At 41.7% G+C, this 15,165-nt stretch overlaps 1 protein-coding gene across 1 annotated transcript; it reads right to left on the bottom strand.

Annotated features, from left to right (window-relative positions):
* Nucleotides 1-10,124: 10,124 nt before the first annotated feature.
* LOC143577434 (peptide methionine sulfoxide reductase B5-like) lies at nt 10,125-10,752 on the bottom strand. Its single transcript, XM_077061267.1, has 2 exons — nt 10,591-10,752; nt 10,125-10,509 (listed from the first exon to the last, which is right to left on the bottom strand). The coding sequence occupies exons 1-2, from the start codon at nt 10,750-10,752 to the stop codon at nt 10,345-10,347; spliced, it is 327 nt and encodes a 108-aa protein (XP_076917382.1). The 3' UTR covers nt 10,125-10,344.
* Between the last annotated feature and the right edge of the window lie 4,413 nt (nt 10,753-15,165).

The following is a 15,165-nucleotide window of genomic DNA, read 5'->3' as shown; positions in this document are numbered from 1 at the left end:
CTAGGTTAACCGTAACTAACCAAAGCGAACTATTCATATTTTCATCCATTAGTAGCTTTTACATTTCATGTTTTATACCTTCACTTAATGTGTTGATGACTTTATACCTTCACTTCATGTATTTATACTTCAATTCATGTATTCCTAAGCAAAAAATTTAAGCCCAATTTTGGTTTTGGTTATTAAACTAAATTAACCAAACCGAAAAGAAAACCGACAAACTAACCGAATAAACCGAACTGAACCCCTAAACAAAAGCAATAAAATAACAGATTGAAAGCCTATGAAGTAAGAAGACAAAAATAAAAGTTAAAATCAATTAATCTAGATTAGAATTTACAGAAACACCTGACATTCTAAATTACGGCTCTCGAACCTCTTAGGAAACACGTACTTGGCCATCTCTGTAGCCAAAACTGCAATGAATCAGATAAACCTAATGTTAGACATAAAATAGAACAGATTAATTGAAAAGTAGAGGTGTGAATTGAGCATTAGGATATGGTGATTGTGAAGACGCTGAGCGAATACGAGAGAGAGTCGAGCTTCAAGGGCGGACATGTTGGTGGTGGTGGTTCTTCTGACGACGGATGATGGTGGTGGTCTTTCGGTGGCCATTGATAGGGTTACAGGAGGAGAGATTGATTGGATTTGGGACATTGTGGTAATGGAGGAGTAAAGTGTTTGATGTAATGGTGGTGGTTTAGTTTGGTATTCGTGTGCCACGTCACTTCTTTAACCACCTGTCCGGGTTATATCATCATCGAAGGTACTCATTTCTTCGAGAAACCGAATGGAACAACAGGAGATGGAGAAAGTGAATCGAGATTGGTTTACGGGATTTATTAGATCTCATTCTAAATCAGCGAGTATTTGATATTTTTTTTTGCTTAACTATAATGAAAATTAGTTTTATATTTTTAATGTAACATAGCATACAAATAATTAAATGACTGGTGCAAAGGTTATTTAGTCCAATGAATCAATGACATTTTTGTGTACTATTTTCTTTTTACTTATTTAAAAGTATATTAGATGGTTGTGTAAGTTGCTTAAAAAAACTAATGATTGTGATTGAAGAAACATGAAATGAATCTGACCTAATCCATGACGATGTTTCTCGATGTTCGAGATAAAACGAACCACGACTTCATCTTCTTCTCCGGTAGCTTGAGATCTGTCATGGAAATACGGGGGTGTGGAGGTGACTGCTAAGAAATCTCGAGGATCTCTTGTTTACAGACACAAAAATGGTTATGGTGATGGCTCTTATTGAGAACCTCAACCCTTAATAAGGAGGTGGAGACCTCCTTACATAGGGAGCCTCATGGCCACCATCATGGTACCCTAATGGGCCTAGCCCAGTTAGGGTTACCTCCACAAAACCCCCTCAGCCCAATAATATTGTATTAGTCCATATAATAAAATAAGCCAGACATAATAAATTAAGGTCGTAAGCCGAGTTTAGTACCATACCCCTACAAGCCCCCCCAAGTCCAGTGTTGCTCCTAGGCGTGCAAGCGTTTAGGTGGAGCGCTGGACTTCATAAGGTGTGTTAGGATATGAGGCGGTTTTTTCCCCTTTCTTCGGTCTTGTCTTTATTGTTTTTGAGTTTTGAGAGGTTTTCTCCATGATGGTGACATGTTGTGATCCTTATGATAATAATGGTGCACTGGCATGAATAAGATATAGCACACATCATAACAATAGTGGCGCGGGGCCTGATAAAAGATAGAGTGCGCATCTCGATAATAATGTAATGCAACTTGCGCGCGAGGCAGCTTACGAGCTATAAAATAATGAAGCATGCGCGAGTTGCGGCTTATGAGCTATAATATGATGATAATGACTGGCCCACAAGGGACTCTTCTACGCAGGATGACTATCCCGGCTTGTCTTCAAAATAATAATGGAGGCACAAACGGCCAGACGATAATAATAATGTCATAGGTGCTTGTGCGACTCGTAGCCGAACCTGCAAAAACATATCAACTAAAAGTGGATGTATTACAAGGTTCCCATCCTCGGGCAAATTATGAGGTGTGCCCAACCTACGTTGGCGCGTGGCCGTTTGGGATATTATTAGGCTCCCGACCTTTATGTTTGGCTCGTGACCGTTTGGGATATTATTAGGCTCCCGACCTTTAAGTTTGGCGCGTGGCCTATGGGTTTATGAGGATTCCCAACCTTTAAGTTTGGCGCGTGGCCTATGGGTTTATGAGGATTCCCAACCTTTAAGTTTGGCGCGTGGCCTATGGGTTTATGAGGATTCCCAACCTTTAAGTTTGGCACGTGGCCGTATGGGTTTATAAGGATTCCCAACCTTTAAGTTTGGCGCGTGGCCTATGGGTTTATGAGGATTCCCAACCTTTAAGTTTGGCGCGTGGCCATGTGGGATATTATTAGGCTCCCAACCTTTATGTTTGGCGCGTGGCCATGTGGGATATTATTAGGCTCCCGACCTTTATGTTTGGCTCGTGGCCATTTGGGATATTATTAGGCTCCCGACCTTTATGTTTGGCGCGTGGCCTTATGGGTTTATGAGGATTCCCAACCTTTAAGTTTGGCGCATGGCCGTATGGGTTTATAAGGATTCCCAACATATATATTCGGATGTCTTCCATCCTTAGGCGAATTATGAGGTGTGCCCAACCTAATATTCGGCGCGTAGCCGAGCGGGTTTATTAGGATTCCCAACCTATATATTCGGATGTCTTCCATCCTTAGGCGAATTATGAGGTGTGCCCAACCTAATATTCGGCGCGTAGCCGAGCGGGTTTATTAGGATTCCCAACCTATATATTCGGATGTCTTCCATCCTTAGGCGAATTATGAGGTGTGCCCAACCTAATATTCGGATGTCTTCCATTGCGCTAATGTAGTGGTGATATACCATGATAGTCCCCCAGTTCATTGCTGCTAAATAATGTTAGTAGCATTGAATTTTTTTATTTTTTTTTTTGAACCAACACAAATAAAAAGAGAGGACCTTTTGTAGTAGAATTCAACCCCTGTCATATCTTGATGCACGGTAAGAGAGGCGGAGTGTGAATACTCAACTTTATACTTTTGTTCCATGATAAATATGACATAATAGTTTAGGGGACTCTTGTGAAAATTGAAAATTAATTCTATTTAAAGAATTTATGGCCATGTGCTGCTACTGACAATGTTTACGTTAAAGGTGTTTGAATGGAGTACCAGTTCACCACCATAATAATATATCTACCATCTTTCTCTTTTTGTTCGCTTGAAACAGAGTATTATAATTTCATCGGAGCTCGGAGCACAGTAAAGACACGTGGTGACTGACGTTTAGTCCACCGTCGTACATACGTGACCTGCATGATTCATATATGGCCCGCATGGAGTTTATCGGAAGCCGCTGCTGACTATCCGAAGCTTTCCTCGCTGTCTGAGGATGCTCGAATTGACCCGCCATAAATTTTGTGTGATCTGCGGGAGCCGAAATTGACCCGTAATTGTTCCGCTATAGGTCACTTGCCCTGCAGAAGCTTTGCTTGTGGCCCGTGGTCTTAGTTGTTGGTTGGTTTGAGGAAACGTTTGGTCCGCGGGAGTCAGAATTGACCCGCCGTAACTTTTCCCGGGGCTTTTGCATGATCCGCGGAAGCTTACAAGTTATCTGCCATTGAGTAAAGATTAGCGCACATGCTGCCCACTATGGCATGAATCGCCGGAATGCGCATGCGGCTTGTCATGGATATGCGGAAGCACCCAAGTGATTCGCCATTTATCACTTAGCGCGCATGCGGCTCGCTATGGCGTGAATCGCTGGAACGCGCATGCGGCTAGTCATGGATTTGCGGGAGAAACTCAAGTGATCTGCTATTTATCACTTAGCGCGCATGCGGCCCGCTATGGCGTGAATGGCTGGAACGCGCATGCGGCTTCATGGATATGCGGGAGCACTCAAGTGATCTGCCATTTATCACTTAGCGCGCATGCGGCCCGCTATGGCGTGAATCGCCGGAACGCGCATGCGGCTTCATGGATATGCGGGAGCACTCAAGTGATCTGCCATTTATCACTTAGCGCGCATGCGGCCCGCTATGGCGTGAATCGCCGGAACGCGCATGCGGCTTCATGGATATGCGGGAGCACTCAAGTGATCTGCCATTTATCACTTAGCGCGCATGCGGCCCGCTATGGCGTGAATCGCCGGAACGCGCATGCGGCTTCATGGATATGCGGGAGCACTCAAGTGATATGCCATTTATCACTTAGCGCGCATGCGGCCCGCTATGGCGTGAATCGCTGGAACGCGCATGCGGCTAGTCATGGATTTGCGGGAGAAACTCAAGTGATCTGCCATTTATCACTTAGCGCGCATGCGGCCCGCTATGGCGTGAATCGCCGGAACGCGCATGCGGCTTCATGGATATGCGGGAGCACTCATGCATGGTGGCATGCACCATGGCGGCCAGATGGTTATCCGCGGTGGCGTGTACGCGTGGTGGCGCAATGAGATTACCCGGTGGCGAGGTTCACTTGTCGTGGTGCGCATGAATGTTAGCATTGTATTGAACCACGGCGAGCGCATGCGCGGTGGCGGAGAGTTGTGCTACGGTGATCATCACAACTTGCGGCTTGCTTGCCGGAGCAGGAGGCGGCGTGGACTCTAATTGTCCGCCATGTTTTTGTTTTTTCCGGTGATAGGTTTTTCAATGAAATTCTTGGATGATGATAAGAAAATTGGAAACTGGACACACCGGGTATTTAGGATCCTACCTCCACTAGTCCCCCTAGTCCAGTGCTGCTCCTGGGCGTGCAAGCGGTTAGTTGAAGTTCTGGACTTATTAGGAGTGCTGCTCCTGGGCGTGTACGGTTTTTCCGATCCGGTGCTTCCCAAATGTACTTTTTTGCTTATATTTCTACTTTGCTTCGGGTTGTAAGAGGTTTTAATCATGATGGCGTGTTGAGCGAAGCGGAGCGCGTCCGGTATACAGAGCGTGCCCAGCCTTGTATTCGGCGCGAGGCCGTATGGGTTTATAAGGATTCCCAACCTTTAAGTTTGGCACGTAGCCGTATGGGTTTATGAGGATTCCCAACCTTTAAATTTAGCCGTAGCCGTATGGGTTTATGAGGATTCCCAACCTTTAAGTTTGGCCGTAGCCGTATGGGTTTATGAGGATTCCCAACCTTTAAGTTTGGCCGTGGCCACAGATGTTGGAGCTTTCATGAGGTTGCAGAGGCGACCCGCGTCGTTTTGATCCACTGACTTGCATTAGTGACCTGCGAATGTTCATAATGATCCGCGGTGATCGGTGTTCGTCTAACGGAGTGTTGATCTGCGGTGCGCGCATGCATGGAGGCGGAGTGGTGATCCAAGGTCGCGTATGCATGGCGGCGGAGTGGTGATCCGCGGGCTCGCATGCATAGCGGCTGAAAGTTGAGCGCGCATGCATGGCGGAGAGTTAAGTGCGCACGCATGGCGGAGAGTTGAGTGCGCATGCATGGCGGAGAGTTGAGCGCGCATGCATGGCGGCAAGTTGTGCTTAAGCATGGTAGAGGGTTGCGTGCACATGCATGGCGTTGGAGTCTTCTTCATAAAACCAAAAGCATGGAGTCGTCTTTCGAACTCACATGGTGGTTTCCGCGGGCGCGCATGCATGGCTGCGGGGTGCGGATCCGCGGGCGCGCGTGCGTGGTGGCGGAATGGTGATCCAAGGTCGCATATGCATGACGGCGGAGTGGTGATCCGCGGGCGCGCATGCATAGCGGCAGAAAGTTGAGCGCGCATGCATGTCGGGAGTTGAGCGCGCATGCATGGCGAAGAGTTGAGCGCGCATGCATGGCGGGAGTTGAGCGCGCATGCATGGCGAAGAGTCGTGCGCATGAATGGAAACGTATTGAGGACCCGCGGATGCGCATACATGGCAGCAGAATGCTGATTCGCGGCGCGCATGCATGGCGGCATACTAAGGACCCGCGAATGCGCATACATGGCAGCAGAATGCTGATTCGCGGCGCGCATGCATGGCGGCATACTAAGGACCCGCGGATGCGCATACATGGCAGCAGAATGCTGATTCGCGGCGCGCATGCATGGCGGCATACTAAGGACCCGCGGATGCGCATACATGGCAGCAGAATGCTGATTCACGGCGCGCAAGCATGGCAGTGTAGTGAGGATTCGCGGGTGCGCGTGCATGGCAGCGGAATGTTGATTCGCGGGCGTGCATATGTATACGACGGAGTCTTGATCTCAGGTGGCGTGCATGCATAGCGATAGAATGGTGATCCTCGGCAGTGCGCATGAATGGTGGCGGAGTAATGATTCGTAGGCGCGCATGCATGGCGGAGGAGTCTTCTGCGTAAAACCAAGGGCTCGACCGACATGGTGGTTTCCGCGGGCGCTCATGCATGGCGACGGAGTGATGACTCGCGGGCGCGCAAGCATGGAGGCGGAGTGGTGACTCGCGGGAGCGCATGCATGACGGCGGAGTCTTCTTTGCAAAACAAAGAAATGGAGCCGTCTTCTGACCCACACAGTGGTTTCTGCGGGCGCGCATGATGACGGCGGAGTATATTGATGGCTATTATTTTGAGGCTGTACACAGCCTGTCATTCTCCCAGAAGATGCCTTCCCACATGAGTCAAAGATATGCAAATATGATTGTACCCACTGCAAAAACAGTTGTACCTGTGTATTCCTTTTTTATACCCAATTTTTGCTTTGTGACTATAGATCTAGAACTTATTCCAGCATTGAACACTGAAAAATCAGATCTGGATCCGGCACCCATTGCGTATGAACGCAGATCTAGAGAGACAAACAAGAATATCGAACGTAACTGTTGCTCAAACGGAATCAGATCTGAAGGAATTAGAACCAGATCTAACCTCCGTCACTCTAGAAACACAGATCAGGCATGAAACGGGGAAGATTGAGGTGCGGTTCGTTACCGTCCCACGGATGGCGCCAATGAAGAAACATGAAATGAATCTGACCTGATCCATGACGATGTTCCTCGATGTTCGAGATGAAACGAACCACGACTTCATCTTCTTCTCCGGTAGCTTGAGATCTGCCATGGAAATACGGGGGTGTGGAGGTGACTGCTAAGAAATCTCGAGGATCTCTTGTTTACAGACACAAAAATGGTTATGGTGGTGGCTCTTATTGAGAACCTCAACCCTTAATAAGGAGGTGGAGACCTCCTTATATAGGGAGCCTCATGGCCACCATCATGGTACCCTAATGGGCCTAGCGCAGTTAGGGTTACCTCCACAAAACCCCCTCAGCCCAATAATATTGTATTAGTCCATATAATAAAATAAGCCAGACATAATAAATTAAGGTCGTAAGCCGGGTTTAGTACCATACCCCTACAGTGATAATGGTATCAAATTTAAGCATGTGACATTAGTGTTACGATGAAGTAATGAATTGAAGTATTGAACCATAAAATAAGTTCGATACATAAGCATATTATGAATAAACAAGTTACCATGATAAACTTACCAAGTAACCAACTACAATAGTTCAAAGTACACATTCAAAAATCAACTAATAAAGTACACATATATTGTTTGAACACATTCAAAAGTCAACGAATAAAGAATTAAACATATTCTGAAACGACAAAAAATCACCGGTAATAACTAGTAACAGCTTAATATTCCATTATGGCATTATTCCAATAGCACCTCCTTCGCCTTTGCTTCGATCACGTCCATACATACATTTTGTATTCTCCTATGCTTCTCACTTGCTAAGTTGCTCCACCACGTCTTCTCCTGCGCCTCTCACTTTCTCCATCCCGTCTCTCCTTTCACCTCGTCATCGTTATAATCGCTCAAGTGCTCATCATTGTCTGTTTATGTCATTTTTATAACCTAAAACCGCTATTGGTAATGGCGGATTAGGAACAAATTAATTTTTTTTATTCTCATCGTCTTCATCAGTTGAAATTGAACTACTGGTTGAATCAAACCACAAAACACCAACCAACTCACCTAAAATAATGAATCAAATTGATTGAATCAAACAAAACTTGCAAGGTAAAGTGATTGATGTTGTAAAAGAATTCTAAGCATGTGCATAATGGAGTCAGCATGTAATAATGGAGCTTGTGCAGAAGCATTGAAGTAGTCTTTGTCATTTGTCATTGTGCATGTCAGGGGAATCCAAAGTTAACATTGGTTAAGGTACGAAAGTTAAAGGGGTTAGTTTAGTTTGTTAAAACTAACTGGGTTAACTTGTTTTGTTAAAAGTAACGTTGGGTTAACGGGGTTAAATGAAATTCAATGGTACTCTTAATCTGCTATTGGCAATGGCGGATTAGGCTCCTAAATCCGCCATTGCTACCGGCAGATACACCTAAATCCTTTTTTTTCCACACCATTATCCTAGTTATATTATTAAAATACACCATTTCAAAAAAAAAAGTTCTCCTGCAAGAAGCGTAGGCATACGTCTGTTGAGAAAACACCATATGGTAACTCCTTTGTTCTATGCTGGCCATATGCTTGAATTTGCTTAAGGAGGCGCGCAATGTGGGCATACAGTGGTGGGCAAAATTTTGTGACACGTTTAGTACTTAAAACTTCTTTAAAAGGGTTGTACATATTTAGCAAAGCTAAAGGGCGTACAACGTATGCTTTCAGGTAAACTGAAATAGAGATGCTCAAGTCCGGGCTAGTAAGTCAAACTCACTCATCTAAGAAAACCATACTAATTACATAACAGCTCACAGTTTCAACCATTGTATGATGAAATCAATCAGTACTTCACTTTTGTATAAATGTAAATCGTGAAGTCAACTTGACATGGGTTGTCATAAACTGTTGATTTGTAAGTTTTACAGGTCAATGATAGACTGATATCATATATACCTGACTTAGGGTGCTGTAAATTGGTATAAGGTTTAAAATCTTTTTAAAGTATATCGCATACTTAAACTTAAACCTTATATGTTTTGATATTGGGTGAGTGTTCGATTTGAGATTTGATCAAGAAAATATAGGTAAGCGATTACTTAACTAGTTTCCTACATAATATGTGTTATAATCAAGGCATGCTATGGAGTATGAACCATATGGTGACAGTAAGAATAAGGTTCAAGAAAATAGAAATTACGCGACTATCTGTTATTTGAGCTGAAGTTCATGACCTGAAGCATGATATGGAGTTATGAACCATATGGTGACAGTAAGAACATATCGGTATATTGTGCTGACAGTTTCACCTCACACGTAAAATTATGAACACGTAGTATATTAGTATGGGTGCGGTTTTGAAGTGATCATATATATGTTGAGAAAAATGAAGGGCAAAGAAGTGTGGTAGTTTTTTAGTAGAAACTCAATAACTGTTTAGTTCCAAATGTATTCACCAACAAACAGGAGATTGTAATACATTTTATCGCTCTCAACAAACATTATCGTAAAAAAAACTGAGTTTATTTTGTGTGCTAAGACCATCCTCTATGGTGGGGGGCTTCGAAGCCCCTCCACAGTGCCACGTCAGCGCCACATAAGCACCGGGGGGATCGAAGCCCAAACCAATAATGTCCCGCTATGGTTTAATGCCCCTAGGCCGCCCATTTATATATATATATATATACATACATATGTATGTATGTGCGTGTGAGAGAGGGGGTGGTCTTACCGTGCCGGCTGTTCCAACAATGGGCACCCACGGCGCCCCACCGCCAAGGGCGCCCCTTGGTGGTGTTCCGCGCCCAAGGGCGCCGACCATCCCACCTAAAGCCACCCCATAGCGACCCGTCTAAAATAATTAACTTGAATCCTTAAAACCTTAATAACTATATAATCTATTAAAGCATAATAATTTCAGTTATATCTGGATTTCTTAAAGGATAGCCTCACAATCTTACAACCCCTTCTTTGTTCAACGAATGGCGTGGCCTCGTTCTTGGCTTTGCGTGTTGACTTTTCTAAAGTATTATGGAACACTTGAACCAAATATACTAATTGCAAACTTTGTGAATTTGTAAAGTTACATAACTCAAATTCAGAATGTTGATCTAAAGTTGCAAAAGCTATTTACATTTCTATTTGCCAAGCTTAGAAAGTGTGTTTGGAGCACAACTGATGGAGTATTTAGGCCATGTCATCTTTAAGGTCATTATTGGTCCTAAAATCAAGTCAATGCTATTATCATTCATTCTAGAGTCCAACTCACTACTAAGACACCATTGATCATATAAAATTAATCCAAACTGACCCGATTTTACAGAGAGGTTTTATTAGCATGCAACTTAATAAGCCATAAAAGTTTTCATCATACAAAAGCACAAAACAACTCACAGGCTAGAAAGTATTACTTATTCTGCACAACAACGTGGATTAGGTATATCAAAGAGAAGCTGAAGAACCTTCAGAAGTAAACTTGATGGAAATACTGTTAACGCAGTGCCTTTCATCAGTAGGCGTCTTAAACCCCTCGCCTTTAAACACATGGCCCAAGTGCCCTCCACAAGCCGTGCAAGTTATTTCAGTCCTCCTTCCATCCGGGTCGGGCTGCAAAATCAACAGCATTCTAACTTATTATTCCAAACTCAAAAAAGAGTATCAAAACCTTGAAAGAGTAATGAATCTCACAGTGCGGGTGATTGTTCCAGGAAGCCCTTCACAGAAAGCGGGCCAGCCGCAGCCCGAGTTGAACTTGGTGGTTGATTTATAGAGTGGTGTTCCGCAACCAGCACAAGTGTATATTCCATCAGCAAAGTACTTATCATATTCACCGGTGCCAAATAAATCCATGTTATCACCAAATACTAGGGGTGTAAACGAGCCAAGCCGAGCCTGAGCTTGGCTCGTGTCGACTTATATGAGCTCGAGTTTGAGCTTGACTCGTTTATTATTTATTTATAAACTAAATTATATATGTTTTTAATTACTTAAGAGAAAAACCTTAAACAAGCCTAAGCTCAGGCTCGTTTACAAGCCAAGGAAATAACAATTAAAGAAGCCCTAAAGAGAGTATTACTCTGGGAGTCAAATTGGTCAAGTATGCTTGCAACAAGTAATAAAGGATACACATACAGATGGACAAATTGAGTTGGTAAAGGATTTGAGTGGATTGAATAAAGTGATGTACTTACTCGGTTCCTTTGTTCCTAAGGACGCCATTCCTCCTCTGATTTCACAATCACAGTGTTTATGGATTTTGATGGTATAAATGAGATTGGATGGAAGTGGGAAGATATATTATATATAAAGAGACAGACAAGCCAATCAGAATCAGATGGTTCGAAGATGAACCTGGACGCGGAGATGGTCCACGGAGCGTTTCACTTGCGCATTTTCGGCTGTGTACTATGTTATGTATGCCACCTTTTTTTTACTTTCATTTCTACCCCGGCAATTGAAGGGTAACTTCGATTATATTGGCTTTGATGAAAATTACTACACTTTTATTTAATTTTTTTTTTCGAATGGCAACTTTCATTAGACGCGAAACTAGTTATGCATGTAACGTGTATCATTATATCATGCGCAATTATTTTACTTCATGTTTTTTTTATTTCACTTCATGCGTAATTTAAGGAGACTCCGCACGATAAGTGTGCACCCCACATTTTCACGTTAATCCGGACTCCGTTATTTTACACGTCATGCGTAACATTTACATGAGTCGGTAACAATTCACACACATGCACCCCACATTTTTGAGTAATTCAGATATAAGGCTATTTGTTATGATTTAACAAACTTAACTAGTTAAAACGTCATATCAACATTACATCGCTGTCACGTAGACAACACATTTTAACTAGCTAATCCTTTAACCGGTGCGTTATGGTTTAACTAGCAGACAAATATTTCCTAATCATTGTTTATATATTTCTTTATTTTTTCTTGTTTTTATTAAAAAGCAACAAAAATATAACATAAGTATTAATTAAAACAAATACAAACCAAGTTTGCTTAGTTTTTTTCGATATTTGGCACAAATTGATTCTTTCAATACCTCCAATATAAGTCGGTCCTCCATCAGTAAATGTGGGTGTCTTTCACGAGGAGCGCAAAAGCCTTTTCCCTTTCTCATTCCTTTTGTTGTGTCAATAGTAGTTGTTGTCTCTCGTCATGCGTTTGTTTTATCTTTCCATATGTGTTTGTTTTCTAAACGAGAGAAGCTCCTTAAGTTTATCGTCCAAACTTTCAAAATGGGTCTCCACATCGGGATTCATTGTAGATGAGGAAGTTCGTCGGGATCTCGCCACCACCTTGCTTTTGTCTCTACCGGTTGGTCAAGGTAGTTCCTCTACTTCATCAAACTCAAAGTTGGCATCAAATTTGCTTAAGTTTATATGGGATTGAGCAACCAACATGGCTTGAGACGAAATTGGTTTGGTTGTAGAAGTGGAGGTCTTTGAGCGTTTGGACGATCGATTGACCTTCATGAGGGGAACAAGATGCCACTTTGCCGATTTATTAATTAACTCCCAAGGTTCAATCATCGTAAACGAATGTGATTTTTCGGCTCTATATTTTTTATGGGCCTCTTTCATCACATCGAAATCATTTGTACCGCTTTTTCTATTGCGATTTTTTTGCAAGCCGGTCGTAAATGTTGTTGAAATATGTGAGTGTGGTGCGCATTGCCGTCCATTTTCCATAAATGGCATCGGGATTACTGTAATCACTCCGACCCATTGCTTGGAAAAACTGGGCCCGAATATCCGCTCAAGATACATTAGTACTTTGACCATCACCTATTAAAAAATAGAAGTAAAATTGAGAAACAAATATTAGTACTTGTAAAACATATATTAATAATTACCCTTGATGGAATTTTCCAACGTGTCAACCCAAGCACGCGTCTATGCAAGCTCCTCCGCCAGCGTCCACTTCTAAACTTCGCGAGATTCCTTTGGTTCGATGGTCATTTGTGTTTTTTTGTGCGTTTTCGTTTAGAGGTGGTCGGTTTGTTTGAGGTAACGGTTGTGACTCGGGTCTTGGTTGGGTTTCGAGTACTTGAGACGAGTTGAAAAAATTCAGGGGTTTGCGGTATGTGCATTATCGATCGATACACACCCTCGTTTTGGTAGTTAGTTATAAAAATATGAGATTCGGATCTTTCGGTAGAAGGTTAGCCCATAACCGGTTTCTCGGATTCCACTCATTTTTTGAGTCCATGGTGGAAGTAAAAATATTTGAAAATACATAAACGTATTTATAAAAATTGAGAAAGGAAGGGAATAAAAATATGTTTATGTTGCTTAAAATATGCGATATATATATATATATATATGGTGGGGTTAAAATAAGAAGTGGAGTGTGTCTAAAAAGTGTAAGAAGTAATCTGGTGCGTTAGATATGTTGATCTGATGGTGGATATGGAAAGTGTGTTTATTTTATGTTTTTATTTTAGTGGTGGTGTGTTTATTATGCGGTGTGTTTTATTTGATCTAATTGTGAAAATACACTTTTTACATTTTTTAGGAAAAAAACTACTTCTTATTTTAACCTTACTATATATATACATGTGGAGAGTTTAAAAGATTAATTAATTTGCTTTCAAACAAATAGCCGTTGCCAAAGTCTAATTGCATGTGCTTTTATTTACCTTGGAAACACAAATCTCAACCAATTTCATCCGTTAAGGCCTTGACGCTTTCATCCATATCGCCACTTTGGCACCAGAATTAATATTGGTTGCATGGGTTGGCGGGTTAAAAAATGTGATATGGCATACTTGGCGCCTGGGCGTGAAGACATAACAATTAGCCTTCACATGAGAAAACCAAAATAATACAAACTTTACATCATGGGTATTATTCTAGAATACTAGCCGCGTCTCGACATCACAAAATCTTCAATTTTGATGATACGGAACATGTATATGATCTCGGGATGAATCAGAATTATGGAAATACTCCTCTTTTGCTCTGGGAACTGCCTGGAAAGTGTTCGATGATGATAGGGTCATCATAAGGATATTATAATATAAACTCTAACATTCCCATCTTCGCCACCCATCGCGGTACACGATGGACCATGGTCAACATGTCTTTATTTTAACTGCCATTGCGGTATGCGATGGTCGTCTGTTCATCCCGTCGCGTAACGCGATGGGACTCTTCATCAGCTGTCTTACTTCTATTCCTCGATTCACGTGCTGGTCATCCCGGGTCTTCATTCCGTGCTCGTACATGTCTAAAATAACTGCATTAATCACCTATGACCTAAAATATAACACACGTGTATGTAGTATCTAACAACATTAATCACAAAATAAGTGGTTACAACTAAATATTTAACAAACTAACCTATGTACAAACTGACTAAACATCAGTGGGTGAATAGGAAGATTAGAGTTCATCAATATCATTCTTTGATCCTTAATTGTAAGTATTCATCGTCTAATTGAATAGGAAGATTAGAGTTCATCAATATCATTCTTTGATCCTTAATTGTAATCATCGTCTAATTATCGTTTCTTTGATTATCTCTTGATTATTTAAGTTAAAGCCTTCTTGATATGAAAGTTTTATGTATTATGAAATATATTTTATTTGTATGATGATGTGTAATCGTTATGAGATTGATTAGAACCCTGGGTATGTAGTTAACATGATTCTTGCTTGAGTTTTGTTGAAATCAGAATGCTAACAGATTCGTACTCGCTTATTGTTTTGACTGTAACTTGATAATACATGCTTATTTTTGCCGATTATTGATTTAGGTTATAGTACGTCAAGTCTAGTTTTCATATAGTTTTGATTTGTAATTTTTGGACATCTAAAAGATAGTTTTTATGAATTTACAAAATCGTATGTCAAATCTGATGTGGGGAGATGTTTTCTGACTTAATTTCCGATATCATAAATTGATAATGACAAAACCAAATGGGTTGGTTCCACTTCTAGAACTTAATGTTATGACTCTAAAAGACAACCCAATTGACCTTGCATGATTCAGATAAATGAGGTGAAAGAACCATGAAACAACTTTTTGTTGCACAATCTGCTGAACTGTTTGTACCTATTTGCAATGATTGATTTATTGTGAATGTTATACATAATGGAAAAATATAAAAAAAATTGCTTGAGAAACCTTATCCATACATGCTTCTATGGTAAAATCTTTGGAATTTATTTCTAATGTATGGTTAGTTAAATAAAGTCAATTGTACATGTTAAAATCTATCATGTACACTAATTTAATAGA

Source organism: Bidens hawaiensis, unplaced genomic scaffold (genome assembly GCF_021521415.1).
Source record: "Bidens hawaiensis isolate Kalapana, Puna unplaced genomic scaffold, B.hawaiensis_p1.1 tig00028587_1, whole genome shotgun sequence".
Lineage (NCBI taxonomy): Eukaryota > Viridiplantae > Streptophyta > Magnoliopsida > Asterales > Asteraceae > Bidens > Bidens hawaiensis.
This window is presented reverse-complemented; position numbering and strand designations above follow the sequence as displayed.